We start from the raw sequence: 27,951 nt of genomic DNA on the forward strand, positions 1-27,951 counted from the left end.
TTCTGAGAAAACACATCAATTAACAGATGGACATGGGTGGATCATGTTTGACATCTGACTCCCGGAAGTGACGAGAATTTCGGAAGTTGGTATTTCCTGTAGGAATTCCCTGACGGGGAGAGGGAGAAACGCCAAACCGGTTACAGGAGCGAGAGGACCGGGAGGACTGCCGGAGATAACAGGCCCAAGACCGACTAAGGGACATTTTCGGTCTTGTGAATGCAACATTTAGTTTCCCGGCTACTCCCTCTCCTCTCTGTCACTGTGGTTTAAATCATCTAAAGCTTCGTTAGCTCGGTAGAGCCGCTTCAGCAACCGCCCAGAAATTGCCCGAGGTAGCTAACTTAGCTGGCTAACTAAACTAGCTGTAAAAAATATTTTCAGAGACTCAAGGGAGTCTGTTGGAAGGCATTGGTTGTCAGCTGGGAGCAATTACGGAACCTCGGCAGACGGAAAGAAATACGTCGGGAAGCCTGTGCCTGTTGGCAAAGACGGGGGCCGGGTGGACCTCCGGCCAAGCGGACCCCCCAAGCGGCCCGTTTTTCACACCAACGACAGAAGCCGGGGAGTCGTCTGTAGGCAGGCGTCGTGCAGTGGACCTGCGACACCGGAGCAGTAGCGTTGAGTAACGTAAAGGAAACTTAAACCGAGTTCGATCATTGAGAGCCGGGAAGTATCCGGACAGAGACCTCATGAATGGAAATCAGCACTACAGGTAACGTTAGGCTTCACGCTCACCTTTTGCATCGTCCACTAGTCACGAGAAGAAAATCAGTTCGTAAAGTTTCGGTCGTCGTTCCAGAGGCCTAAATTAGCTACATCTAGTTTAGTAATTTTGTTAATTGTGAATAGATTAACGTTCGAGTGAATTCACTTAGATGGTGTAACACCAGATGGTGTCGTTAAATGGAAATTTACACGAGTTTTCTGTACAACCAAAAAGGCACAGCAGGGCTCAATATTAGCTCTAAAAAGTGTTCGCTAAACTTGCCACCCAGGCACGAGCTCTTGGTTGTCAAATCCGACTAAATGGTTGCCATTATTGAGTTCGTATATACATACACTCGAGTGTGTATATGTATGTGTGTGTGCTAGTGGTGATTTAGACCAATTCGTATTTGAATACAATACAGTTTAAATAGCAAAGAACCATTTGTACGAAATGATAGCCACTAGGTATCTAGCTAGTTGGTCTCCTCAATTGAATTGGGGTGTTTAATCAGGGTATCTGTGCAACTTCTCTACTGGACCCCAAATACATTAACTTTAACTTTGCAGTTAATTGGTTCACATGAACACATCCTAACAACTGCCCGTTTTTAAGATGGTTCCCTAAGATAGATATATATCGAGGATAGCTAGGTTAACTGGCGTGAGACCTTTACTATGACTGTGTCATGAATTATTGTTCTATTTTAGTCACCATACTAGAAATATTTGCTGGCAGTGCTGCCTCACCTCGCAGAGGTTCACGCTCTCTATTCTGTAATGTGCCGTTTCATGTGGGAATGAAGACACATCGAATATTTACGGCTAAGTGAGAATGGCAATTGGTTATCCATTACGGATTGTAATTAATCTGACATTATTGCCTATTTCATTTGTGAAATAGACTCGAGTTAGAATTTATTTCACCATAACCGTTTCTGAAAGCGGTTTGATTGCTCACATAACAAAAGTAAGATCGAAGATCTTTGGATGTATGATGTATGTTACAGCCTAAGGTGCTACCGTCTGTCATGCTTCAAGTTAGTTACTGCAACAAACAGCCACGTTGTGAGTCCAAGTTTGTTGAGCAGCAGGCATCATTTTGACAAGTGGGGATTAGTATTATGAATTAACCGGTGGTGTAGGCTACATTACGGTGCGAAACGTAGTGCAGTGGGCCTTAGATCACGTTCGAATATCTCTGAAAAATGAATTTTATTCATGAATATCATAAAATAAACAGCGAAGATTCGGTTGCCACAAGAGGCAACCAGGGGTGATGAAATGGTTGCCACTTGTCTCAATTTGGTTGCCGCGGGCAATTGTTAATGTCGAGGGCTGCACAGATAATCGTGCCTGTTCCAGTGATTGATATGCGAACATAAATCATGAATGGTGTTTCCGGAAACTGGGCTTATCCGTTCAGGTTCAGCAAACAAATGAGTGTGGCAGTTGGTGTGGTGGTTTCCACCAGTCACCCAATGCCATGTGTGTGTGGTTTGTCTATGTTAGAATGATGGCCACGTCACTCACGTGAATGCGATTCGGCTGTCACACGCAGGGTGTTGTTCCGGCAGGTGTGCCCCCCGCAAAAGCTGTTGTCATGACAATGCCATTAAGAACACCCAGCTGGGTCTATCAGTCCGTATCATGAGACAAAATGTCAGTTCAAATACTTTGTGCAAATCATAATTTGGGATAGAACAACGCCCATAGCCTCGTCAGTCAACTCAATCCGTCCAGTTTTTAGGCACATCGTTTTCTTACCAGCTTAGACATCCCTTTCTTATGACTTTAGTGACTGCTCTTGTAAACTGGGGGCTTCAAATATTTATGGTAATGGAGGAATGGCGTGGCTCAATTGGAGTTGGAATTTGACTAAAAATGTGTCATTTGTTCAGCCCACATCTTTATACGGCCTGTACCTTTTTTTTTTTGCATAATGTTGTCTGTGTTGCGCTTTGAATTGAATTTAAATTACACTCACTCTCTGCTCAGACAGCATAGAGGAGAACCAGTGAATTTGATCTTCTTTGGCAGTTTAAAACTTGATGCACTCTATGCACCTCATGCATGCATGATCACACACCTCTGATGTAGCTGTAATCTCACTGTGAGGGGGACAAGTGCAGTACAGAGACACTGAGAGCAGATTTAAACTCAAGCAACAGCACCAGTGTTGTGGTTAATGAATATTGCCTTGAAAGGAAGGTTTTTGAAAACTTCAGTTTTCTCTCACATTTCTTTATTTTACTTTTTTCTTTTTACTTTCCATATGCTGCAGTTTGCAGGAACTGGATGTGTTGACCTTGAAACCCAGTTAAGACTGAGTAGCTTGTTCAAGGTCTATATTAAGCATCGCAACAGAGGAATCTTTGTGGATTGTACTGAAATAGTTTTGTGAGTGCGTATGAATTCAATTCACATACCTGTACTGCTTGAGAGGCTGGAATACACCTGTTCCTCCAATTCCCCCTTGCTGGTTGGAGTGATTGTGTTGCTATGGAGAGGCAGCCATCCACATAGGTGCTGTTGTCATGGTTATGCCTCAGGAGAACATGTGAGGAGGGGGAGGTAAGAGGTTTGTGTGTGTGTGGGCATTGAACATTAGTCTTCCCTCACAGTTGAGCACCTGTTCAGAGCGCACAAAAGTACCTCAGCAGACAGGTAACCTGTCTTACCAGCCCCTACTGTTCTGTTTGTGATCTTTTGTATTCTCTATGCTACAAACTATCAGCCACATGACACACATTTTAACACATGACTGAGGGCTCCCACAGGCATGGGAATCCTGGAAAAGTCATGGGGTTTTAAAATCCCATTTTCCAGGCCTGAAAAAAGTCATGCAATTCAGTACATTTCGTTTTGGAAAAGTCATGAAAGTTGATTTTGTTGTATGAAGCTCAGGTCTAATGAAATTAACTATGTTATTGTAATGTTTCGCAGTGAGATTTCCTGCAGCATGATGGCATCTACTTGAATCAACATAGCTTGACTAGACTATTAGAAAAGGAATAAAAAAAGTTTTTTTCATTTTTATACAATGACTAGGTATGCTATTTTGTGTAGTACTTGTAGAAGTTTTGCAATGTTGTCAGTGAAAATGGGTGAGAACCCCAATAACTTTGAAATATCTGTCAGTATAAACATGGAAGTAGTATTACTTGTGAAGTGACCAGAAGGAAAGAACATCAGTGTACTCAAGCTCAAACCTCGTATTCTGGTATTTACACAGGATCTGGGCCAGAGCTTTGGGTAGAGAAACAGAATGATGGGTCACAATGAGCAGCTTCCTTTTAAGGGGTGACGCAGCATAAAAGGGCCAGCCTGCAGCCTAAGTGCAGATACGAGCAGTGTTAATATGTAGCTTCTAGTGTTAACCCAAAGGTGATGAATCACCGCCATATGAACACAATGTGCTATCTGTCTCACTGCCTGCAGTAGTTGTGCTTTTCCATGTCTTCCTTGTGATTTCACTCACTCTGTCAGCGGCTTGAAGAACGTTATTTTTAGAGGTCCTAGCATCAGATTAACCTGTCTGTCTCCCTTTCTCTCTTTGTCTTTCTTTCTCTTGCCCTCTCTCCCAGCGGTGGTTCCGGCGCAGTCCCTGTTTACCGTGCCTCGGCGGCCAGGCTATGGCACCATGGGGAAGCCCATCCGGCTGCTGGCCAACTGCTTCCAGGTGGACATCCCCAAGATGGATGTCTACCTGTACGAGGTGGACATCAAGCCTGAAAAGTGCCCTCGCCGCGTCAACCGGCAAGTATCCCCCACCTCAACACAGACCTCGCCCACTCGGCCTCCTACTCTATTTCTCCTCTTCTCATTAAGATGTGTTTCTGTCTCTGACAGGCTACTAGTATTCCCTCTCTCTTTCCTTTCGCTATAATTATAGTCATTATCATCATACAGTCTGATTATTTCTAATTGCAGCTATATTGATTCTGTCTTGCGGTTATTTTACATAACGTTATGTTCGCTGTCTGATTCAACCATGCTTTGGGGAGTAGCATAATTAGCAAGCAGCAGCAGCCACACTAGAGACTAGCCACTCGACACATTTTAAGTGTGGCTGAGGGAACAAACACCAGTGCTAATTAACGGAAATGTAAGGGTTACACGTGTTATCAGTCGCTCTATTAAACACAGTGCAGTGCAGGCTAGGGACACTCAAGTGTGCAGTGTAGTTGAGTAACACGTGTGTGTGTGTGTTTGCGGTGCTGTGAACAGGGAGGTGGTGGACTCTATGGTAGAGCACTTCAAGGTCACCATCTTTGGGGACCGACGGCCAGTCTATGATGGGAAGAGGAGCATGTACACAGCCAACCCACTCCCAGTGGCATCAAGCGGAGTAAGACAAGCACACACACAAACACACACAAATATAAATGTCCTATTCAGAGCCAGTGGTCACAGCAGGGGTTCGAGAGTCACACTACCCTCTCTGCCCCATGTTGCATTGCGCAAACCCATGTTCTCATTTCAAATGCTGTGCTAGACTGCAACACTATGGTAAAGATATTGCCATAACTAACTAACTATGGTCTTCAAACTCATGTATTACTTCTCCACACTTTCAATTGCATTATGAGTGTAAACACGCCTATATTTAAATTTGTTTATTCAAGAGGCAATATAAAGATCCGTTGATGCAATAGTATAGCATTCCAGTTGGAGAGTAACATTAACGCTTTACAGAATGCTTCGTTGAGTGTGAATGAATGTGAGAAATGGAATTAAACCATGGTGTTACATACACTACAAAGTAAAACTAATGTCAACTATATATTGCCTATTTTAGTCAGTTAAAATAAAAACGTTTGCATTGTGTGGGGCTAGCAGGATCGCATATCAATTGTAGGCCACAGTATTAGGTCATATAAGTTATTGCTGCCCATGAATCGATGTTGTGTTATAGCCTGCAGACCTGCCAACCTGCACGCATTTTGTAGCCTGGATGCCAGACGAATTTAGCCACGCCCACAAATTATTTGGTCGGGAAGTTCGGTCTGGTGTCGCTCCGTTGGGGAGAAATTATCTCCTCACAAAAATCTGTGAGGAGATCTAGACCAATCAAATTGTCAGGGCGGGCTTTATACGATGATGGACAGATGATCAACCCTAACGTAATCAACCACGTCACCAAAGAGCTTTTGGGGTGAATTCGTTTTCAACAAACATGGCTGCCGTTGGAGAGCTGAAATGTGGAAATTCGAGTCTGTTTTAGAAGACATTGACAGCACATTCATTTTGAAAGAGGAACAGAGAAACGCGATCAAGGCATTTGTCGATCGAAAATATGTTTTTGCCGTCCTTCCTACGGGATCCGGTAAAAGTTTAATGTATCAGCTGGCCCCATGGTCTACGTTATGGTCATACTACGTTGCTCTGATTGGTTGTAGGCCTATCCAATTGAGCGAAGAGGCCTTTTTTTTCCTAATTCGGTTGAAACACGCCCCATAATCACAGCCCAACGGAGCGGTCTCAGACTCATATTCTGACTAGAATTATGAGTATGACATCGTCAGGCTACGCATTTTGTGTACCAACCACGCAATTCTTAGTCAAAATACGCAGGTACGAAATGCCAGCTGAAACTACGCAAAAAAAAACAAGATGCTACGACCTTGTGCCTGTGGTTCTGTAACCCTCCCCGACCCGCAATAGTACTCTCACTCACTCAACATCCACTGATACTAGTGCTACTTTATTATCCACTGAGGCGTAATGCATTGCTGAGGTACAATGGGAAGTGGGGGAGTAATAATCAAGCACATACAGTAAATGTGACCGTAATGTTAGCATATAAAACGTTAAAACATGTGTTCGGTAACTTAACGAGATGATGCATTTCAAGGGGTATATCCTTAAGATAAATTTGTATAAAAAGTTAGCCGTAGTAGCTAGCATACGATGTGATTCGCCTGGTTACGAGACGGCTACGATGTGAACAGGGGCGGCCCTAGCACATTTGGCGCTCTAGGCGAGCTTCACTACTGGCGGCCCCCCCCCCCCCCCAAATAAAATATATGTTTTTCCCCCACGAAAACGGAATTGCAACTTTCAAACGCTATTTTGCCCTGTAAGACTGCATTTCTTTCACACAAACACAACAACGATCGCGACGATGAACAAACATTAATTCAAGAACAAATCACTGAGAAAATGTCACCCCTGTGCTGGACTACGCTCCGGCCACGCCCCCTGTTCAACTGTTTATGGACACACACACACCACCACGTCATCTTCCAAATCGCCTGCAAATAATGTTTTCTTAGTCTTCTAAAAGTGAATCTAAAATGATATAACAAAAGTATGTATAATCATAATTTGTTAAATGTAGCTATTATGTAGTTATTAAGCATTTTGGTGTATTTGGACAGTCTGACATTTTTTTATTCCAAGATGCATAGCTCTTGATTAGTTGAATCATGTCTAATTAAACTGGCTAGCTCGCTCCACCTAAACTAAAGCTGTCCAAATGTGATTACTTTTTATGACACAAAATGACGCAAATTGCGGTACAGCTGAACTTGAACTGATGTTTCGACTGAATGGCAATAACAAGGAACGTCACAAGTCACTGGCTAGCTAGCGTTAGCTAACTGGCAAGATTACATATTCAATCCATACAATAGTTGACAATACAACACTTGGATTTTTACCAGTATTCCTCACTTGTTGACAAGTTGCCGTGTTTGGCTTCCTTAATGGGTGTGCTATGCAACGAGTAAGATATGTGTAGTGTTGTTGCACTGGCTATTGGCTTTATATGTGCGCCCCTATTTTAGTCTTTTTTTGTATAATGTAGAATAAATGGACATATCATTTTTTATATACCCGCCTCTGTAAAATCCTTAAAGAACTATGTGACAGGGAGTAGGAAAACTTTCAATGATAAGGTACATCTTTTCTTCTTAACTCCACTAAAGTGCCAGGGGCAATTCACGCATTGTGAACGTTTTCTTATCTGGAATTCGTTCTAGGCTAGAACAGGATTTAAGGATGTACCTTTCTCCTTGGCACGTTTCTCTTCTTCTTCCTTTCTTTTCTTCTTAAATTGCGCCCCGGATGGCTTTTGACTCTAACCAAACGCCTCACTGTGCTAGCATGTTCTGACAACACCAAGGACGTACGTACCCCTTCCGTTTTCGATTTTTGGCTCATTTTACCCTAATGTTAGATTTTTTTTTTTAAGTCAAAATATTGGTTGGAGATATAAAAGGGGGCGCAGTTTTTTGCGCCCCCCTCTGAGTGGCGCCCTAGGCGACCGCCTATACCGCCTGTAGGAAAAACCGCCCCTGGGTGTGAATAACTGATGGAGTAGGCTAATTTAGCTGCAGTAACGTTAACGCAAACGCCACGGAGAGTGTTCTAACTTTGAATCGCTCTGTTGGGGCAAAGTGCAAAGGTGTTTGACTACAGACTGCTAACGTAGCAAATAATTCCTACTATTGCAGCCAGTCAACCGACTAGCCTTGCAGGTATAAAATAATCATGACGTCAGATGACGATTTTCAGTCTCGTTACCAAAAACAAGACCCAATACAGAGCAACCTTGAGCACTGACATGATAAGCGCTTTGGTGACAAGAAAGGTGAGCATGAATGCAAAGGGGACTGTCTGTCACATGGAAGGCTTCAGTGATGCTCTGCTCAAAAAGGCCAAGTCGCCAAGCTATGAGGCAAAGCAGTCAAGAGCAAGTGCCAGTGGAAGTAGATAGATGGATACTTTAATAGGAGCTTTAATATATATATATATATATATTTATAAATATATTCTTTAGAAGTGCTAAATGATGCAAAATGTAAAGATCTCTTTTCATTTATGGAATTCTTGTCAAGAAAATATGATTGTATTGTTTTCTTCACCGCTGATTTATTATGTTGAATAACTGGATGATATGGTGAGTGGGAAATTGACCGTATGCAAAGCCCCTGCCAAACTAAAACTCCCCTGGTACTCAAAAACTTTCTTCAAGGTTGGCAGGTCTGAGCCTGTGATGAACAGCCCATACACCCTGACCATTCCCTGTGTTTGTGTGTGAGTGCAGGTGGACCTGGATGTGACTCTGCCAGGAGAGGGGGGAAAAGACCGGCCATTTAAGGTCAGCATGAAGTTCGTGGCCCCGGTGAGCTGGCACCTGCTCCATGAGGTTCTTACGGGCCGTGGGGTACCCGAGCCCCTGGAGCTCGACAAGCCCATCAACACCAACCCGGTCCACGCTGTGGATGTAGTGCTCCGACACCTGCCCTCCATGACGTGAGGCCCTCATGCACACACAGACATCTGCCCGTTTGCTGCCTTGTTACCTCGCTGCCAAAATTGGCAAATGTCTCATAATGCATAACTTTCAAGAGAAGGCATCTTATTAAGACGTTGGTTTTGAATGACATTTTAAGATAACATTTACAGTATGTTGCATGTATGATGTCAGCACACGAGAAGAATGTTAGGCTAGCTAACACAAGCTAACTTGCTAACGTTAGATAGTTGGCTGACAGACGCCACGTAAATCACATCAAACGTTATTGTTGTCCATTTCTAGTGGGGAAAAAAGCCAAACAAATTACATTTATATACAAACATGGCTGTCTGCAGAGTTAGGTCCGCCATCTTTGTTTATCTTTTCCAGTAGCTTGAGGGAGTGGCCACACAGATTTATGGGTCATAGGCAGCATCGAGGAACATTGATGCTTTCTTCAAAACCAACCATTACGGGGGTATTTTGAAGGCAGCTTAGTGAGTTCACTCAGTTTTGAGCGGTCCTTGATACCTTGCTGTCATATTAGACACCCTCCTGAGGTAGCATTTTACCCCGATTCAAACAGACCCTGGACAGACACAATAAACCAGTTCATACACACACACACACACACACAGACACTTACATAGTGCGATCACATCTCTCTTTTAGGCACACACAAATGCCAGTAAACTAGTTTAATCACACTCACACACATACACACTTAAATATTCACACATGTGTAGTGTGAAGTGTACATTCATATAGACAATTGATCTATATCATGCCTTGAGATAACTAAATCACTTTTGTCCCTCTGTGTTTGCCATCAGATATACCCCTGTGGGCCGCTCTTTCTTCTCCTCACCTGAAGGCTATGACCATCCCTTGGGAGGCGGTAGAGAGGTGTGGTTTGGCTTCCACCAGTCTGTGCGTCCTGCCATGTGGAAGATGATGCTGAACATCGATGGTGAGCACCGCCTTCAAACCCCCTTTGGTTCCTCCATCATCGGGCATCTAGTGGGCTAGCCAAAGGACATGTGCATACTATTAACCTGAAATGCTTACAGATGGGGAAAGTTCAGATTTTAAAATAACTACTCAGATGCTATGTTAGTTTCATCCATTAGTCGTTTCCCCTGCTAGTGTGTAGAAATGAGCTCGGTAGCAAGTCCAAGTGACTGACAGTAGACACAATCCTAAACTACCATCAGAACTTGGGAGAAATGAGCCTTTTCTTGAGCTGGAAGTTCTATCTATGCAGGGATTTTTCTAGGAGGTGGGTGTGGACCTGATATACCTGATAGACCACAAATATCATTAAATAGCCTTCTAAAGATGGTACAATTGTAACAAGATGTCTAACCAAGTCACACATGTTATGTAACTGTATTACTGTAAAAGTGGTAGTAACATTTCAGTTTAGAAGCAGCCCAAGTTGGGAGAAGCTTGTCCATTCTTGTCCAGAATTTTTTAGGATCTTGAAAATGTACTGCAGCTGGATTCGTCTTTGATGACCGCTGGTGTTTTTCATTATATACGGTTCCCTCATGTTGTTCTCTGTTCGGTTCTGCAGTGTCTGCCACAGCGTTCTATAAGGCCCAGCCTGTGATCCAGTTCATGTGTGAGGTCCTGGACATCCACAATATCGATGAGCAACCACGTCCGCTCACAGACTCACACAGAGTCAAGTTCACCAAAGAGATCAAAGGTGTGTGTGTGTGTGTGTGTGTGTGTGTCAAGGTTTAAATAGTTTTCCATTTTCAAATTCATCTTTATTTTGATAATTGATTGGTATTCAATCTGAATTTCACCAATGGTTTAATTAGTTTAGTTATATTAGTGTATGGTGTATATATAGTTCGTTCATAGGCCAGTAGCTTCAACAGGTGCTGCTGCTGTTCTCTCCTGTGCTTCTAGTTGCCCATTGGGAAATAAACACTTGGAAATCCAGTAGACTCCAAGCGTTGTCTCTTTCAATGTTGAATTCAAGTAAGATGAGCAAGCTAGTTAGAAAAAGTCCTGAACTAATGTTAGCTAAAAAGTCAGTTTATGCTAGGCACCACATTAGCATTTTGGGAAAGCGGGCAGACGCAATTGGGTTATTAACAGTAAACTAAAATATTATTTATGAATATATTTTATATTTAAAAAATTGATAGGCCTTCAGAGAAAGTTCAGCAGGCCTTGACGGTCTGCCACTGGGTTTAGAATAGGTCTACAGGCAAGAACACAATTAAATATTTCAACCATTTACTTCAGGCAGACAATATGACATGGGTTTTCAACATGGGCGCCTGCAGGATTCTCACTCATGGTACGCACACTCAAGAAAGTTGGCAACAGTTAAATTTCAAATCTATCGGCTTAAACATGAGATGAGAATAAATGTGCCTGGAGCTATTTGTGACCCATGTTTTTAGACAGTCAGGGCCTGTCTTTGATAATGGGTTTTGAGTTGATTATGTGAACCAGTCATAAGGGTGCTTCATCAGCTGCTGTTGACTCACACAGAGTCAGGTTCACCAAAGAGATCAAAGGAGTGCAGGCTTGTGCATGTGTGTCTGCTGCAGACGGTACATTATGAGCTGATTTGAGCGGCAGTGAACCAGAACAGATTGTGCATGCATGTCTATGACCTTAGAGAGTCAGGTTCTGTCCTTGATGATGTGAACCTGTTATAGCGGGTGCGTCATCAGCCGCTACTGTGCGTCCCTGTTAAATGACAGTTTTGTGTGTGTGTGTGTGTGTGTGTGTGCAGGTCTGAAGGTAGAAGTGACGCACTGTGGAACCATGAGGAGGAAGTATCGGGTGTGCAACGTGACCCGCCGCCCAGCCAGTCACCAAACGTGAGCATCCTAGGGGAACAGGACTGAACCCTGGGGTCAGAGAAAGCAGCTCAGAGAGGCATTAGCTTAGGAAGCTGTCTTGTACGTGATAGTTGTAGTCATGCAACATTTATGAGTCTCATTCAGTTAGTCGTATGTGCTTAAATGCTAACTTGTCACGTTATTCACCTGTGATCTGTGTCACGGTTTTGCGAAGGGACCTGACCAAAGTGACCAAAAGTATTGGTTTAGCATGCTGTAATGCCATGTACTTTCACTGTCTTATGTTAGCATGCTAGTGTACCCTCATATGGTAAAAAGCTAAAAGACATTGAAGGAAGGGTTCATTAATGGTCCCCCTGGTTCCTTAGGTTCCCCCTACAGCTGGAGAACGGGCAGACGGTGGAACGCACAGTGGCTCAGTATTTCAGAGAGAAGTACAACCTGCAGCTAAAGTACCCACACCTGCCATGTCTGCAGGTGGGCCAGGAACAGAAGCACACCTACCTGCCCCTCGAGGTGAGTCCCATCCTTCCTTCTAAAACTCTGTAGCCAACGTGATGATGCGCTCTCTAACTGTTCAATGCTTCACTCCCTTCTCTAAGCTGTCTCTTCGGTGATCTTTAAATAACAATCAAATGATCCTTATCTTAAAATATCAAATCTTTAAGAGATTTTCCCCGGACTTAGTATGGGATTTTGACATTGAAAGCTAGTGAAAGTAGAGCATGTGTACTCGTTACTATCTTGGTTTTTAATGGAATCGTGCAGTAAGGAAAGATTTTAGATGTATCCCCTATTTTCTTCAGTCTCTCGTGTTCCTTCTGTTTTAGAAAACACTTGACGTGCATTGTGTGATGTATTAAGATACTGAATTACTTATATCTCATGTACAATTCCGGTCTCCAGGTCTGTAATATTGTAGCCGGCCAGCGCTGCATAAAGAAGCTGACAGACAACCAAACATCCACCATGATCAAAGCCACAGCACGCTCAGCCCCTGACAGACAAGAGGAGATCAGTAGGCTGGTGAGTCACTCCCCCCGGTGGCTGGAGAAAGTACTGCATAGTTCATGGTCTTGGAAATGGAGAACGATATGGTGACCGTGTGCAAAATAACAGTTTCCTCTGTGTCTTACTTTGGATTTTGGGCATAATCAGAAATAAATATTTGAAATGTGCAAAGAAACAAACCCATCAGGATCGTAGGCATGAATTGTCTTAGGAGATTTCATAGAATATGATTGCATGACTACTGTCCTTGACCTACTCTTGTTTCATTCTTCTTTTATTCTTCTTGAATTATCCATCTGGCATTCATGTGATTCTTTCTCTTCTCTCGCCTCTCCTCCTCCTCCTCCTCCTTCCCTCTCCCCAGGTGCGCAGCGCCAACTACGAAGCGGACCCGTTCGTGCAGGAGTTCCAGTTCCGCGTTCGAGACGAGATGGCGGAGGTGATGGGGCGAGTCCTGCCCGCCCCCATGCTGCAGTATGGCGGCAGGGTGAGCTCCGAACACTTTATGGTACCTTCCCTTATTCAATCACGTCTTTTTGGGTTGCTGTGGGTTTGTGTGTGTGTATGAATGAATGAATGAGAAAGATAGAGAGAGAAATTCTGTTTAAATTCTTGTTCTGTCAATCTCTTCTAGTTTATGTTTTTGAGATGTCTATCATCCCTTGCGCTCTCTCTCTTTCTCTCTCTGTCTTTTTTTCTTTTCCCTCTCTCTCTCCCTTTTCACTTATTCTAGTCTTATTCTAATTTTGTTCCTGACTCTCTCTCTGTCTGTCTGTAAGTTTGCTGTGCTTTTGTTGATTTTTCAGTTTGGTGTGGGATAGGCTATGGTTTTGATTTGTGTGTGTGTACAGTGCACTCAGTTGTGAGTAGGAAGAATTTAATGTAGTCTATGTTTAATTGCCATTAGGCATTAGCCCTTTGTATAAGTTTGTTCACGTTGCGCTGTACATGCTGTACATGACCTGAGGTGCCCTCAAATTAGCAAACAAAGGCTAAATGTTTTCAAACAGGGTGTTATCGTTTGGATCCAACAATTTGGAATGTTTACACAAAAATGTTCAAATTTAAAAGTTCAAAGAAAACAGAATGTTAAACCTCGAATTTGAATTTGAAAGCACCTCTGTTTCATGTAGTGTGCTCAGGGGTGCAAACTCGTCACCTTTCGGCGAAATTCGCCGGTTTTGATCCAAAATAGGTCATTTGTGTGATTCGTGTAGATCTGCAATAAAAATATTTTTAGTGGGGGGGGGGGGGGGGTCCTCCAAGTAATCTGCGAACACAAGCTGTCATGAATATTTTTTTTCAAGCTTGTTCGTTTGGCCAACTCCATGTCACCATGACAGGCACGCTTTTTATTTCGGGTCTTCTGCCTCGATGCTGTAATAGACAGGTGTATTACAAGACATGTCTTTCGGGTGAAAGCGTTGGTTTCGAGCGGCCTTTTTAATATGGCATTTACGGTAACGTGTGACGTTGGTACGCTGCAAGAACGTTATACTATCTAACGTAGGCTAACGTGCTAATGTCAGACAGTTGGCTGACAGACGCCTCGCAAATCACATCAACTATTTTTGCTGGTTACAGTAACGGTGTTATCGGATAGTACAGTGTCTTTTTCTCGGTAACTTTTAAAAAATCTAAGCGTGAAAACGCCGAAAAATTTACATTTACTGTACATCGTCAGCCGAGTTTGGTCCGGAGTTTAGCTGCTAAAGTTATCTTCTGTCCTGTCGTTTGAAGCAAACCTTTTAGCTCTGGCATTGGTCTCCCATTATGTATTTATCTGTCACTTCACTGGATTGGAAGTCCATTTTCCAGGCTATCGCACGCCCCCTTCATTGAGGCAGAGGTTAGGTTTGCCTCCCCTATGTGCTTTTCACTGTGGTTTTATGACAGATCAGCAAGACTAAATAGCTTCTTCACATACGTGAAATACATTACATTACATTACATTACATTACCTATTATATGGATACAAACGACATATAATAAAAGTGTCTACAAATATTTCAGTGATGACAAACAATGAGAAAGCAAAAGTCATGCGCTCAACCCAGTGTGTGAGGGATTACACAATCTGAGATGAGGCGCAGCTCGTCACTGCCTCACCTCGCGAGTCGCCTCTCTGTTTGAACAGGACATGGTCAAATTCAGCGATTTTGATTATAAAAATGATCGGAATCATACAAAAAATGTATTTAAAGCAAAGATCAGTAGATACATATTAATATTTATTTTATCATTATTTGTTTTTTACTTTTCATGATGACTTTTACTTTTCATGAGGTATGTGTATGACCCGTTTTCTACTGCCGGGCGCTTCACTGCAACTGAACAAACTTACCACTCTCCTATTTCAGTTTGGTTTCAGAATGAGAGAATTTTAGGAGGAGGATGCCATTACTGTGGCTTAACTAGGAGTCAGGTGCAAATGGGCCTTGTCCTGACAAGCTAGACTCAAAGAGTATTGTAAAGGGAAAAGAATATGTGTTCCCACTCTCACAGTTTTTCAAGAACACAGAGAAGCTAGGCCATGCCTGATGCAGCCTCTATTGATTTTCTGTTTCTATAGTTGGCCCTTTTTTTTGCTTAATACCTGATGGAGATCTGTGACGTAATGTGCTTTGGTGAAGTAGACTGGAGTGGGTGGTCGGGAGGGTATTGGGGTGGGTGGTTGGGTTGGCCTGTGCCCGTGCAACATTCAACACAGGAATGTTTATGATGAAACTGTTACCAGAGCACAAAATTGTTTACAACAAAGTTATTCATAGATCTAGCCTCATCAGTTTGTTGTCAAAGTGCACCAGATTGATGCATTGAACTTTAAAATGTGCAAAATGTTCTTATATATAAAATATATTCCCCCGGGGAGCATGCCCCGGACCCTCCTAGGGGGTTCGCATCGTTGTCACCTTTTTCATCCCTGATGAGTTTGCACCCCTGGTGCTTGAGTGTTGATTGTACTTGTAATGATGCTTTCTAAGTTATGCTTGTGTGTGTGTGTGTGTGTGTGTGTGTGTGTGTGTGTGTGTGTGTGTGTGTGTGTGTGTGTGTGTGTGTGTGTGTGTGTATACACGTGTGTGCATATGCACACGCGCGCATACACGTGCATATTATCGTTATTATCTATAATTTGAATGATTGTGTGTGTGTCTTCGATCTATTATTTTAATTATGTTTTGTGAGCTGTAATGTGTGTGCATGCAGGTGGGCTTAAGCAGGTGACATGTCCTGTGTGTGTAGAATCGTACGGTGGCGACACCGAGCCATGGTGTGTGGGACATGAGAGGGAAGCAGTTCCACACTGGAGTGGAGATCAAGATGTGGGCCATCGCCTGCTTCGCCACCCAGAGACAGTGCAGGGAGGAGATCCTCAAGTAAGAATAAACACACACTCAAACACCACACTTGGGCCAGTCTTATACTTTGTGTATCCGGAGTATAACTAAGGTCTTACACACACACACACACTCTCTCTCTCAAACACCACGCTTACACACACAAAGGGGGGAACTGTGGAGAGAGGAGATACTCAAGTAAGCTCTGGCACACTCATACACCACGCTTTAAAAGTGTACCCACACACACACACACACACACACACACACTCTAAAACAGAGTACGCCGTATAGACAGCACACAACAACCCATAAAGCTTGCACACATATTTGCTCACAGACTCTTCAATGTCCACCCCAACACACAAACACAACCAAAGCTTCAAAGTATCTCTCCTCTCTGTCTCTGCCTGCAGGAGCTTTACTGACCAGCTGCGTAAGATCTCTAAGGATGCTGGGATGCCCATCCAGGGCCAGCCGTGCTTCTGTAAGTATGCACAGGGTGCCGACAGCGTGGAGCCCATGTTCCGACACCTGAAGAACACCTACGCCGGCCTGCAGCTCATCATCGTCATCCTGCCCGGAAAGACCCCTGTGTACGGTAAGGGACGCAAAGACAGGCTGCATACATAGAGACAGATGTCCACATGCAAACAAACAATTCATAGTTATCCAGCCTGGGAACATTCATACTGTATGTACAGTGGGTACAGAAAGTATTCAGACCCCTTTACATTTTTCACTCTTTGTTTCATTGCAGCCATTTGCTAAAATCGAAAAAGTTCATTTTTTTTTCCGCATTAATGTACACTCAGCAACCCATCTTGACAGAAAAAAACAGAAATGTAAACATTTTTGCAAATGAAAAAAAAGAAAGAAAAACTGAAATATCACATGGTCATAAGTATTCAGACCCTTTCCCTTTTGACACTCATATTTAACTCACATGCTGTCCATTTCTTCTGATCCTCCTTGAGATGGTTCTACTCCTTCATTGGAGTCCAGCTGTGTTTTAATTAAACTGATTGGACTTGGTTAGGAAAGGCACACACCTGTCTATATAAGACCTTACAGCTCACAGTGCATGTCAGAACAAATGAGAATCATGAGGTCGAAGGAACTGCCCAAGGAGCTCAGAGACAGAATTGTGGCAAGGCACACATCTGGCCAAGATTACAAAAGAATTTCTGCAGCACTCAAGGTTCCTAAGAGCACAGTGGCCTCCATAATCCTTAAATGGAAGAAGTATGGGATGACCAGAACTCTTCCTAGACCTGGCCGTCCAGCCAAACTGAGCAATCGTGGGAGAAGAGCCTTGGTGAGAGAGGTAAAGAAGAACCCAAAGATCACTGGCTGAGCTCCAGAGATGCAGTAGGGAGATGGGAGAAAGTTCCACAAAGTTAACTATCACTGCAGCCCTCCACCAGTCGGGGCTTTATGGCAGAGTGGCCCGATGGAAGCCTCTCCTCAGTGCAAGACATATTAAAGCCCGCATAGAGTTTGCCAAAAAACACATGGAGGACTCCCAAACTATGAGAAATAAGATTCTATGGTCTGATGAGACCAAGATTGAACTGTTTGGCGTTAATTCTAAGCGGTATGTGTGGAGAAAGCCAGGCACTGCTCATCACCTGCCCAATACAATCCCAACAGTGAAACATGGTGGTGGCAGCATCATGCTATGGGGATGTTTTTCAGCTGCAGGGACAGGACGACTGGTTGCAATTGAAGGAAAGAAGAATGCGGCCAAGTACAGAGATATCCTGGAAGAAAACCTCCTCCAGAGTGCTCAGGACCTCAGACTGGGCCGAAGGTTCACCTTCCAACAAGACAATGACCCGAAGCACACAGCTAAAATAACAAAGGAGTGGCTTCGGAACAAGTCTGTGACCATTGTTGACTGGCCCAGCCAGAGCCCTGACCTAAACCCAATTGAGCATCTCTGGAGAGACCTGAAAATGGCTGTCCACCAACGTTCACCATCCAACCTGACAGAACTGGAGAGGATCTGCAAGGAAGAATGGCAGAGGATCCCCAAATCCAGGTGTGAGAAACTTGTTGCATCATTCCCAAGAAGACTCATGGCTGTACTAGCTCAAAAGGGTGCATCTACTCAACACTGAGCAAAGGTTCTGAATACTTATGACCATGTGATATTTCAGTTTTTCTTCTTTTTTTTAAATTTGCAAAAATTTCTACATTTCGGTTTTTTTCTGTCAAGATGGGTTGCTGAGTGTACATTAATGTGGAAAAAAAACCCTTTTCGATTTTAGCAAATGGCTGCAATGAAACAAAGAGTGAAAAATGTAAAGGGGTCTGAATACTTTCCGTACCCACTGTACATTTATACATAAAGCAAATACTTGGATAAAATAGTTAAGTATTGAAATGTCGATAAAAGTCCATCTGCAATACAATTCTTTGAAAACATTTCTGATGGGAGGATAATTGCAGTATTTATGAATGAAACTTATCTGTCCATACAAATCCAAACAAGGACCAAGGTCCATACATTAAATATTCTTGACTGTGTGGAGTGTGTTTGTGAATGTGTGTGTAATACGCTGTCCTCTGTCCTTGCAGCTGAGGTGAAGCGTGTTGGGGACACTCTCCTGGGCATGGCCACCCAGTGTGTGCAGGTGAAGAACGTGGTGAAGACGTCTCCCCAGACCCTGTCCAACCTCTGCCTCAAGATCAACGTCAAGCTGGGTGGCATCAACAACATCCTGGTCCCTCACCAGCGGTAAGCCAATGAGTGAAGTACACAGTTTGATATTGAGGTAATGACTCATGTCGGCCATATTTGTTGTAATATTAATACTGGTTTTGGTAAAAAAAAAGTTTGTGTGACATCAGAGCATTTGGTAAATGGTTCACTCTTTCCACTCTCTTTTTTTCTCCTTCTGTTTCTTTGTCCTTTTATCTTGTCCTCTACCTCCTCCCTCTCTCCCCGTGCTTCCTTCTCTCTCTCTCTTTCAGGCCCTCTGTTTTCCAGCAGCCAGTGATTTTCCTCGGAGCTGATGTTACACACCCTCCTGCAGGAGATGGCAAGAAACCATCTATCGCTGCAGTAAGTCATTTAAGGCTCCCCATGATGGAGATAATTTCCAAACACTGTTAATGACTTAAGAATATAATAATCAAGTGCCTTGTATTATTAATTACCTTATATGAATCATGTACTTATGTAAGCAGGAACATGGCTTTTCTGTGTTTCTGCGTGTGTGTAACTTAGAATATTAGGTGCCACTTAGTCTGCATATGTACAAGAGCATGTTTAGACCAGAAGTGATAAGAAGGGACGAACTGTGCTTCTTCCGACCTGGCAAAACTTCCATCCTTGCCTCGGACCTCAGAAATCCACCACGTGGTTTTCCCTGCTGAACGCTCAACTTCTGTCTATATAAACCTTGTGCGATGTGTTTATCAGGGCTTCACTGTCAGCCTTGTGCTGGGAGTGAGCCCGATTGCAATTGTTGTTTGTCTAATAAATATACTTATATGCAGCTCCGGAGTCCTGAGGTAACTAGGGTGAATTTTCACCTATCACCCCATTTCTGCATGGAAATCCATGTCTGTATCCGCTCATTACAGTCTATGTGTGGCCATTATTCATAAAAACGTGTCACATCAAACAACAACCTCATTATCACTGAAAATACAGGCCCAAAAATAATATTCTTTCTTTCTTTCTTTCCTCCTTTCTTTTTTTCTTTCTCTGTTTGTGTGTTCAGGTGGTGGGTAGTATGGATGCCCACCCCAGCCGCTACTGTGCCACGGTGCGTGTTCAGCGTCCACGGCAGGAGATCATCCAGGACCTGTCCTCCATGGTGCGCGAGCTGCTCATCCAGTTCTACAAGTCCACGCGCTACAAGCCCACCCGCATCATCTTCTACCGCGATGGCGTCTCCGAGGGCCAGTTCCGACAGGTCCGAGCTTCTTCTCTCCTCCATTATTTTATCTTTTATTCCCCCCCTTTCTCCTTCTTACTTTTTATCTCATTTAATAGTATTCTCTGCATGTGTTCTACTTGCTTAAGCTGCTTGTCCCCTGTTCTTCCCCTCTGCCACTTTGTCACATTTCTATTCCTTATTGCTCAATTTGTGGTTCATTGTCTGTCACTGGTCTTTTGGTCAGTTCTTTTTTTTTCAGCTTACTTGTAGCTCTGGTCTCACTTGCTTTAGTCTTCTCTCCTGTTCTGCTCCTGATCTTGGTTACTCTGATCTTATTTGTTTCTCTAGTCTCTATTGCTCTTGTCGGATCCCCTGCGTCCCTCTTCTCTTTGACTCTGGTCCTGTCTAATGCTGTGATTTTGATTTATTTGGTCTTATGCGTTTCCTGGTCTCTGTTGCTTTGGTCTGATGTCCTGTGTCCCGTCTGCAGGTTTTGTACTACGAGCTGCTGGCCATCCGGGAGGCATGCATCAACCTGGAGAAGGAGTACCAGCCGGGCATCACCTACATTGTGGTACAGAAGCGCCACCACACACGCCTCTTCTGCGCAGACCGTAACGAGAGGGTAAGACGCCCGTTGAACTCATAAACTTTCAGTACTCGGCTTCAGTCAGTGCAACCTCCTACGCCCCAGGCACAACATCATCTTGCAGTTTTTATTATCTCCCAATATCAGGACATAAAACATAAACAGTGAAGTGGACTAGACTGAGCAGTAGACTAGACTGAGCAGTAGACATCAGCTTGATGACCGGTGTATTGGATAAGACTGAATATTGGGAATGTAGAGGAACCCTCCAAGGAAACTGCTGTAGTGAATGATACATAGAGTACACTTACAGAAGCACCATCACAAGATCCATGGTCTTTCAACTCGTATGGTTTCATCAGGTCCTTTCAGTGTAAACTTTAAACGCAACATTTATTATCCCCAAAAGATCAGGACATAAACATCAGCTTGAGGACAGGTGTGTTGGACAAGACTGAACAGTCAGAAGGTAGAGGAATGTGGAGTAGCCAAATTACCGACTGTTGTGCTGCCCTTGCATAGGGAGACCTGGACTGGCAATGCCTGTGACAGCAGTTAGCGCAACAACTGTTAACTTTGTATTGTTCAATGGATGACTTGTCCCACCCCAGCACACTTGCTGGGATCTGTGACGTCATCTGTGATGGCATTACTGGTCCAGGTCTTCCTATGTCTGTGAGTACAGGAGTGCACCACACTCTTTGTTTGCGATTTGAGGTGTCTGAGGGTCTGTGTTCTTCTCTCTCTCTCAGGTGGGCCGGAGTGGCAACATTCCTGCAGGTACCACCGTGGACACGGACATCACACACCCCTACGAGTTCGACTTTTACCTCTGCAGCCATGCCGGAATACAGGTAAAAAAACAAGCATTCGCCTACACTCATATACATGCACATATAGTAATGGCAGGAATAACAATGGCTGTGTTACACATTCAGTCTTATTCACCTACACAGACTTACACACAGCTTCACACAACTATACTGTGTTTATAGGAACGGTAGACACACACACACACACACACACACACACAAATACTCGCACACAAAAAATACATACTCACACACTCTCCTCACACCCTCTTTCAGGGTACCAGTCGCCCGTCTCACTACCATGTGCTGTGGGACGACAACTGTTTCACGGCCGACGAGTTCCAGTTGCTCACCTACCAGCTGTGCCACACCTACGTGCGCTGTACCCGCTCAGTCTCCATCCCCGCGCCAGCCTACTACGCCCACCTGGTGGCCTTCCGTGCCCGCTACCACCTGGTGGACAAGGAGCACGACAGGTGAGGAGCTCTGCCGGCAGGGCTTTTGGTTTTGTCCAAGTTTTTTTAATTGTATTCTTTGGTTGTTTTTTTTTATCTTTGGGTATGCCAAGTATGTGGTTTAGTGACAAACCTGGCTAAATTAACTCAGAGTTAGTGGTTAACGAATAGAAGAGCACTATGGTGCCATTCTCCTGGCAAAACAAAGCCTGAAGGCTCTTCTGTTAGGAGGTTTACCACTTACTCTGAATGTGTTAACTTACCCAGGTTTGTCACTAAGCCACATACTTGGAATCCCCCCCTGATCTTTGTTTGTGCTCATCTCATCTCATCTTTTCTTTGACTTTGTTTTTGTCTTCCCTCGTTTTGTTGTCCCTTGCATTTATCTTTCATCAACATTCCTTTGTTTATTGCCTTCTTTTGTTTTTTTTCCCTTCCTTTTCCTGGGCTTTACTGTCTGGTTTTTCCTCTCCAGATCGTCCGATTCCTGCCGGGCTGTCCATCTCTCTCTCTGTCTCTCTCTCTCTCTCTCTCTCTCGCACTCTTTGCCTCGTGTTCCCTTTCCATCTGTTTCTTTCACTAACTCTCCCTCTCTCTCCTGTAGTGCGGAGGGCAGCCATGTTTCGGGACAGAGTAACGGTCGTGACCCGTCAGCTCTGGCCAAAGCCGTGCAGATCCACCACGACACGCTGCGGACCATGTATTTCGCCTGAGAGTCCCAGCCTCGCCCTCCTCCGACCTCCGACTTCGCCTCCTGTCTCCCCCATCAGTCTCCTGCCGCCTGACGCCATGTAGCATCAGGTGACCCCAAGGTGATCAATCACAGGACGCCGAGCTGATGACGACGCACAGCGCAACCCAGCAGCAACATTTAGGCCCTCAGGGGGAGAGCACTGCACTGTTTATGCAATAGAGAAGCAGCCAGTCCCCTACCGCCACCCCCTCTCTCCTCTTCCCACTCTCTGTGAGTCCTCTGCAAAGACCCCCTCTGTCCTCCTCCCAGTCAATCTGAGTTCTTCTCCCTGTCAGCGGCTGACTGAGGGATGGTATGCGTGTGTGTTTGTTTGTTTGTTTGTTTTGTCTGGAGGAGGCACACATGTGGCCGAGAGTTAGCTCTGAGGGCTGGCCCATCTCTGACCAGTCAGTCCCGCGGCGATGCCTTTGTAAAGCAGTACCCCCTGTGAACACTGGCCCTCGTCTGTGCACACTCCTGCCACTGGCTCGGTGAAACGGTTTTATACTATGGTTAGTGCATTCCCTGGGATTTCACTTCTCTGTTTGTATTTTACTAAGCCTTCGCTCACACAGCAGAGCATGGTTTTCATAAATAATAATAAGCATCTTCTTGGCATGTTGTAGGCAAAAACAATTCCCAGGCAAACAAATATTTGTGGCATTTCTAGATGCCTGGGAACTCTGTCCTTCTGGCTGTGAGTTTTATTATTTTATTGTATTTTATTTTTTAGAATTTCTGAGTCGATGACGTGTTTGAGCCAGACACGAGACGTGCATGAGACAGGCGTGAGCAATGTCCTCACTGTCCTGTCAGGTCAGTGTGCTATGAGAGCCTTTAGCCTGTTTTCAAAGACATCTGGAACCCCTATGCCCTCCTGTCACCCTTCTCCTCAGCAAACACACACACACACACACACACGCACGCACGCACACATGCGCGCACATGCACTGAACTTGAGAGCCTGATGCCAAAGCCTAGCTTACCTGAAGGTTTATCTCCGGGAACTTTAAGGCTTGGGTTTCTCAGAGATTGTGTTTGGGCTTATTTGTGTGTGTTTCTGTGTGTGTGTGTGTGTGTGTGTGTGTGTGTGTGTGTGTGTGTGTCTGTCTGTGTCTGTGTGTGTGTGGGTCTGTTGAGACAGATAGTCTCCACGATGTGACGGCAGTCATGGATTTGCTGAGGTACACGTCTGGCCAGCCATGGCTGCTTGTCTCAGTAACTGAAAGCTTGCAGCTGGTCCTTACTCTACTTTAAATGCTCAGTCCTCATCTCTTGTCTCTCACCCCAACATGTGTAGGTCTGAAGTGAAGTCTCATGTTTATGTAGTTCAGCTATAAACCCAACAAAAGCAAACCCTCCTCTCGCAGTGCTCCTTTAGTGCAATAAGCCACCAGCCCGTGGCTCCTGTGTAGAATTCTGATTGGTTGGTACAGTGGATCGAGGTAAGGATGGCTTCACCTGATTGGCTTATGCAATGCTATTGTACAGAAGCAGTGGCATCTCCAAAGGGAAATTAACTGTTTGTTGTAGTAGAGACCCCCAATTGGTTGGGTGGAGAATGATGTTTGCATGTCAGGATGAATGTGATTAAGTTGGCCTGTCCTGGTTTGGGATGACTTACAGAGGAGTTACAGAGATGTGTTGTATCCAAGGAATTGAAGACCAAGTGCCTGTCAACGGGGGAGGGAAATGAATAGATTATATATATGAAATGACACCTTTTTAGATATATATTTATTTATATGGAGGCCCCAATGAAAGATAATACCTATACATGATCAAAGAGTACTATGAACATGAATTTTTTCTGAGCAGAATCAGAGAAGAAAGAAATGGCTGGATGCTGTTGTTTTTATTTTCTCCTTTTATGAAATGAATTTGTAAGGAAAAATAAAGTGAGTCGCAGAGTAAGCTTAGATAAGCTCAAGGCATTGAGGGCCTGACATGTGATCCTGTGGGGAAGGGGCTCATTCGTGCACTGTTTAGAGTACGCCTTCATATTTCAGAGGTTGCTTTGGCATTTATAATGTCATGTTTTCTCAAATGGGCATTGTCACTCTCTCTTCTCTCTATCTGTCTCTTTTCTTTCTTTCTCTTTCTTTCTTTCTTTCTTTCTTTTTTCTTTCTTTCTTTTTTTCTTTCTCTCTCTCTGCCTCTGCTTAGCTTTCCCTGAGCAGACTACAACCAATGCCTCTGTCAGTTCAGTGGTGTTCTGCTGGGACCAAACCATTGTGCCTCTCGGATGGGCGTGGGGGGGAGGATTTGCGAGTGGAAGGGTCAGAGGTGAGCACGCTACAGGTTCAGCACTCCGGTCATGTTACCTGAGGGGGAGGTGGGCGGGGAGAACGTCTCTAGAAGCTTTAGAACATCTCTAGAACCTTCGAAACGTGTCCTAAAACCTCCACTGTTTTGTCTCACTGCCTTTTTTTGCAAGAGTGTAAGTGTGTGGTACAGTAGCATGCCCTCCTAGGCTGTCCACAGCCACAGTACCAAACTAGCTGCTATTCTACATATAATAATGTACACAACAAAAACTATATTCATACTGAGAGAGAGAGCAACTGTAAAAACTAAGTATGAAAATGCAACTGCACTTAAAAGATATGTCTGCATGTGTGCGTATGTGTTTGTTTGTTTGTGTGTTTATGATGAAACACACTCTCAAGGTGCTAAGAAATGAGGTACTGTGTTCAGAGGGACCTTTTTTAAGTCTTCACAGACACCAGGAACACTGGGTTAGTGTGTGTCAGGGTCTTAACGATTGCAGTGTGTGTGTTTGTGTATGTGGAGCTCATCTCCCCCAGCTTGGTGGCAGTGTGTGTCTGTGTTCAAGGTGGCACAGAGTGTGGCCTGAATTCCCCACTACCCCCCCGGTGAGAAGAAGCCAACATGTAACCAGCACCCAACTTTACTTGAAAGGAGTGTTTACCTGGCCTGTTGAGTGCCCGTCGCGTTGTCGTCTCTAGCACTAGCCTAATAGCTAGCGCCAGGCTAGTTCATCCACTGGGGCTATGTCCTTCAACTCGTGTCCGTCTGTGAGACTTCAGAAACCGCCCTTGGAGGGTCAGGAACTCTCTCGCTCTCTCATGCTCATGCTCTTTCTCTCTCTCTCTCTCTCTCTTTCTTTCTTTCTTTCTTTCTTTCTTTCTCTCTCTCTCTCTCTCGCTCTCTCTCTCTCTCTCTCCACTCATGTTGCCATGGAAATGGCCTCTGGAGCCCAGTGGGTGGGGCATTGTATGTGAAGGGGCGGGGTATGTCTAACATGTGGGTGGAGCCTAGATGTCTCCTCCCTCCAGCTGTGATGTAACCTGGTCTCCTCAGAATCTTTTTCACTCAGAGTGGAATTATATTTCTATATTTAAAGAGAATGAAACTATGTAATGCACACCACTTATTTTTGCTAACAAAAAGAAATCGATGAAGGTAGATCAGAAATAATAATGAAACCATAATATTGAGGATGATAATAATATTAATATAAGACAATAATAGAGACTAATAATAATCAATTTAAGTAATGCAGTAGACTGTTGACACAGTTGTGTGTAGTCTTTTGGTTTGTGTGGAAGTGATGTCGTTTGTGGGAACTTGTGGGAAATAGTGTTTTCTGGGGGAAGGGAAGAGAAGGTGTCATGGTGTCACCCTTCCCCTTCCTTCTCCTTATTTACTTCCCTTCTCCTTTCTGTGATTTTATTTTTGCTCCATTTCCAAAAACAGAACGCTACAAAAGCTTTTAACGTGAGAACCTTCCTCTATGGAAGACAGAGAAACCAGGAGATAGAATAGCAAGGAAATGATGTCAGTGTTATCTTCTGACCGAAGCTAGAGGTCATCACCAGTCATTTTGCCTGGTTTGCAAAAAAACATGCAGTAATTGCCTCATAAATATTTTTGAGAATTTTCTAGAGAAGACATGAATGTATTGTCTTTTGGTCGCTGACTGGCATGCTTAAATGAAGCAAGGACATATTTATATCGACAAAAATTGCTTTGTTGTGGTCCATTTGATGTTACACCTGCATGTCTGCTCAACCTAGCTTTCAAAGATCCAGAATGTATTAGTGATGCAGTTGCTGTAGCAACCTGTGGCATCCTTGCCCTTTGTGCCTCTGACATGATTTCCTGCTTTAGTTCTGTCTCCTCCTCTGTCCTTTTTTTTTTTTTTTCATCTGAAGTTGAAGAGAGGAGGGAGGAGAAGGATAATCCTGAAAGTGAGTAGTCAGTAGAATGTGCCTTTCCTGATGGTGCTGAAAACAAAAAAAAATATTAATCCAAGAAAAAAATGCTTTTACTCAAAAATGTTTAAAGGGGCAAAAAAAAAGAGCCTTGTCTACATGGATGATGAGTATATATTGATATATGATATTCTGTATAGTGTGTGTGTGTGTGTGTGTGTGTGTATGTATGTATGTGAGTTTACGAGTATACGAGAGACTGGTGTACCTCTTTATATGCCAAGAACACATTGATATGCGGATCATCTTTGAGGTGTCAGGACCAACCGTACTTGTAGGCAGGTGGGCACTTGTATAGCACAACCCACACAGCTGGGCATCAGCCCGGTCAGACGGCTCTCTGTGTGCAGAGACAGCCAAACACATGCAGAAGGAACATCAAACTCTGTGAACTCTTCCTTTATTTGGCTTCCCATTGGCTGGTTAAGACACCCTTTGTGGTAGTGAAAGTAGCTGAAGAGGGATCTCCTTCTCTTTTAAGCATCACAACTCAACTAAGAAAATCTGTGTGTGTGTGTGTGTGTGTCACACTGGTGTCCGCCTACCTTAAACGCGCAGTCTGTGATTCTAATCCAATAATTTTTGGGGAAAATTCAGTTCATTACTCGTCACGGCTCCTTTAGCTGTCCGTTCACTGTGTGCGCTCCAATAAACTACGGTGTACGCAGCCCTGTGTCTATAAATGGGAAACAAACAATTGCAGCCAATCAGCACGTTGCTCTGGGAGCACGGAAGGGAGGAGGTGTAATTTGATTGGCTGTTAAGCTCAGATATCAACAACCTCTCGCCAGAATCGTGGACTGCATCGGAAGGTCAACTCCAGACATCTCCAAACCCTGCACCTCAGCTGACCGTGATTTGCTGCATATTAATAAATAAAGAGGGATAATAACAGTTAAATACTGCTTTGATCACAGTATGATGCGCTGAATCGCCTGCCTGATCATGAAAAAATGTCCTATTTTAGAAATATATATGTAAAGATTGTTTTGTTGTTGTTTTGTCTTAACACTTATCTGACTTTGGTCTTTCCTTGAGCCTTTTATTTGGTTGTCCTATTTAATTGTTATTTTAATTAAAATATATATGTAAACAAAA

The 27,951-nt window shown here is 43.9% G+C and overlaps 1 protein-coding gene across 4 annotated transcripts; it reads left to right on the forward strand.

Annotated features, from left to right (window-relative positions):
- The first annotated feature begins 86 nt into the window (after positions 1 to 86).
- Positions 87 to 27,951, forward strand: ago3b (argonaute RISC catalytic component 3b). 4 transcript variants are annotated; one of them, XM_031585674.2, is made up of 20 exons: positions 88 to 715; positions 4,296 to 4,467; positions 4,939 to 5,059; positions 8,762 to 8,970; positions 9,787 to 9,923; positions 10,530 to 10,644; positions 11,474 to 11,493; positions 11,715 to 11,802; positions 12,153 to 12,300; positions 12,691 to 12,810; positions 13,160 to 13,303; positions 16,039 to 16,172; positions 16,550 to 16,734; positions 18,717 to 18,876; positions 19,113 to 19,203; positions 19,868 to 20,062; positions 20,517 to 20,651; positions 21,368 to 21,469; positions 21,704 to 21,903; positions 22,487 to 27,951. In XM_031585674.2, the coding sequence occupies exons 1-20, from the start codon at positions 697 to 699 to the stop codon at positions 22,593 to 22,595; spliced, it is 2,604 nt and encodes an 867-aa protein (XP_031441534.1). In that variant the 5' UTR covers positions 88 to 696; the 3' UTR covers positions 22,596 to 27,951. The 4 variants fall into 4 exon arrangements, with proteins under 4 accessions (XP_012685016.1, XP_031441534.1, XP_012685015.1 ...); XM_012829562.3 differs by lacking the exon at positions 11,474 to 11,493 and having other exon boundaries at positions 87 to 715; positions 10,530 to 10,664; positions 13,160 to 13,282; XM_012829561.3 differs by lacking the exon at positions 11,474 to 11,493 and having other exon boundaries at positions 10,530 to 10,664.

The sequence above is a fragment of the Clupea harengus genome, chromosome 19, assembly GCF_900700415.2.
Source record: "Clupea harengus chromosome 19, Ch_v2.0.2, whole genome shotgun sequence".
Taxonomy (NCBI): Eukaryota; Metazoa; Chordata; class Actinopteri; order Clupeiformes; family Clupeidae; genus Clupea; species Clupea harengus.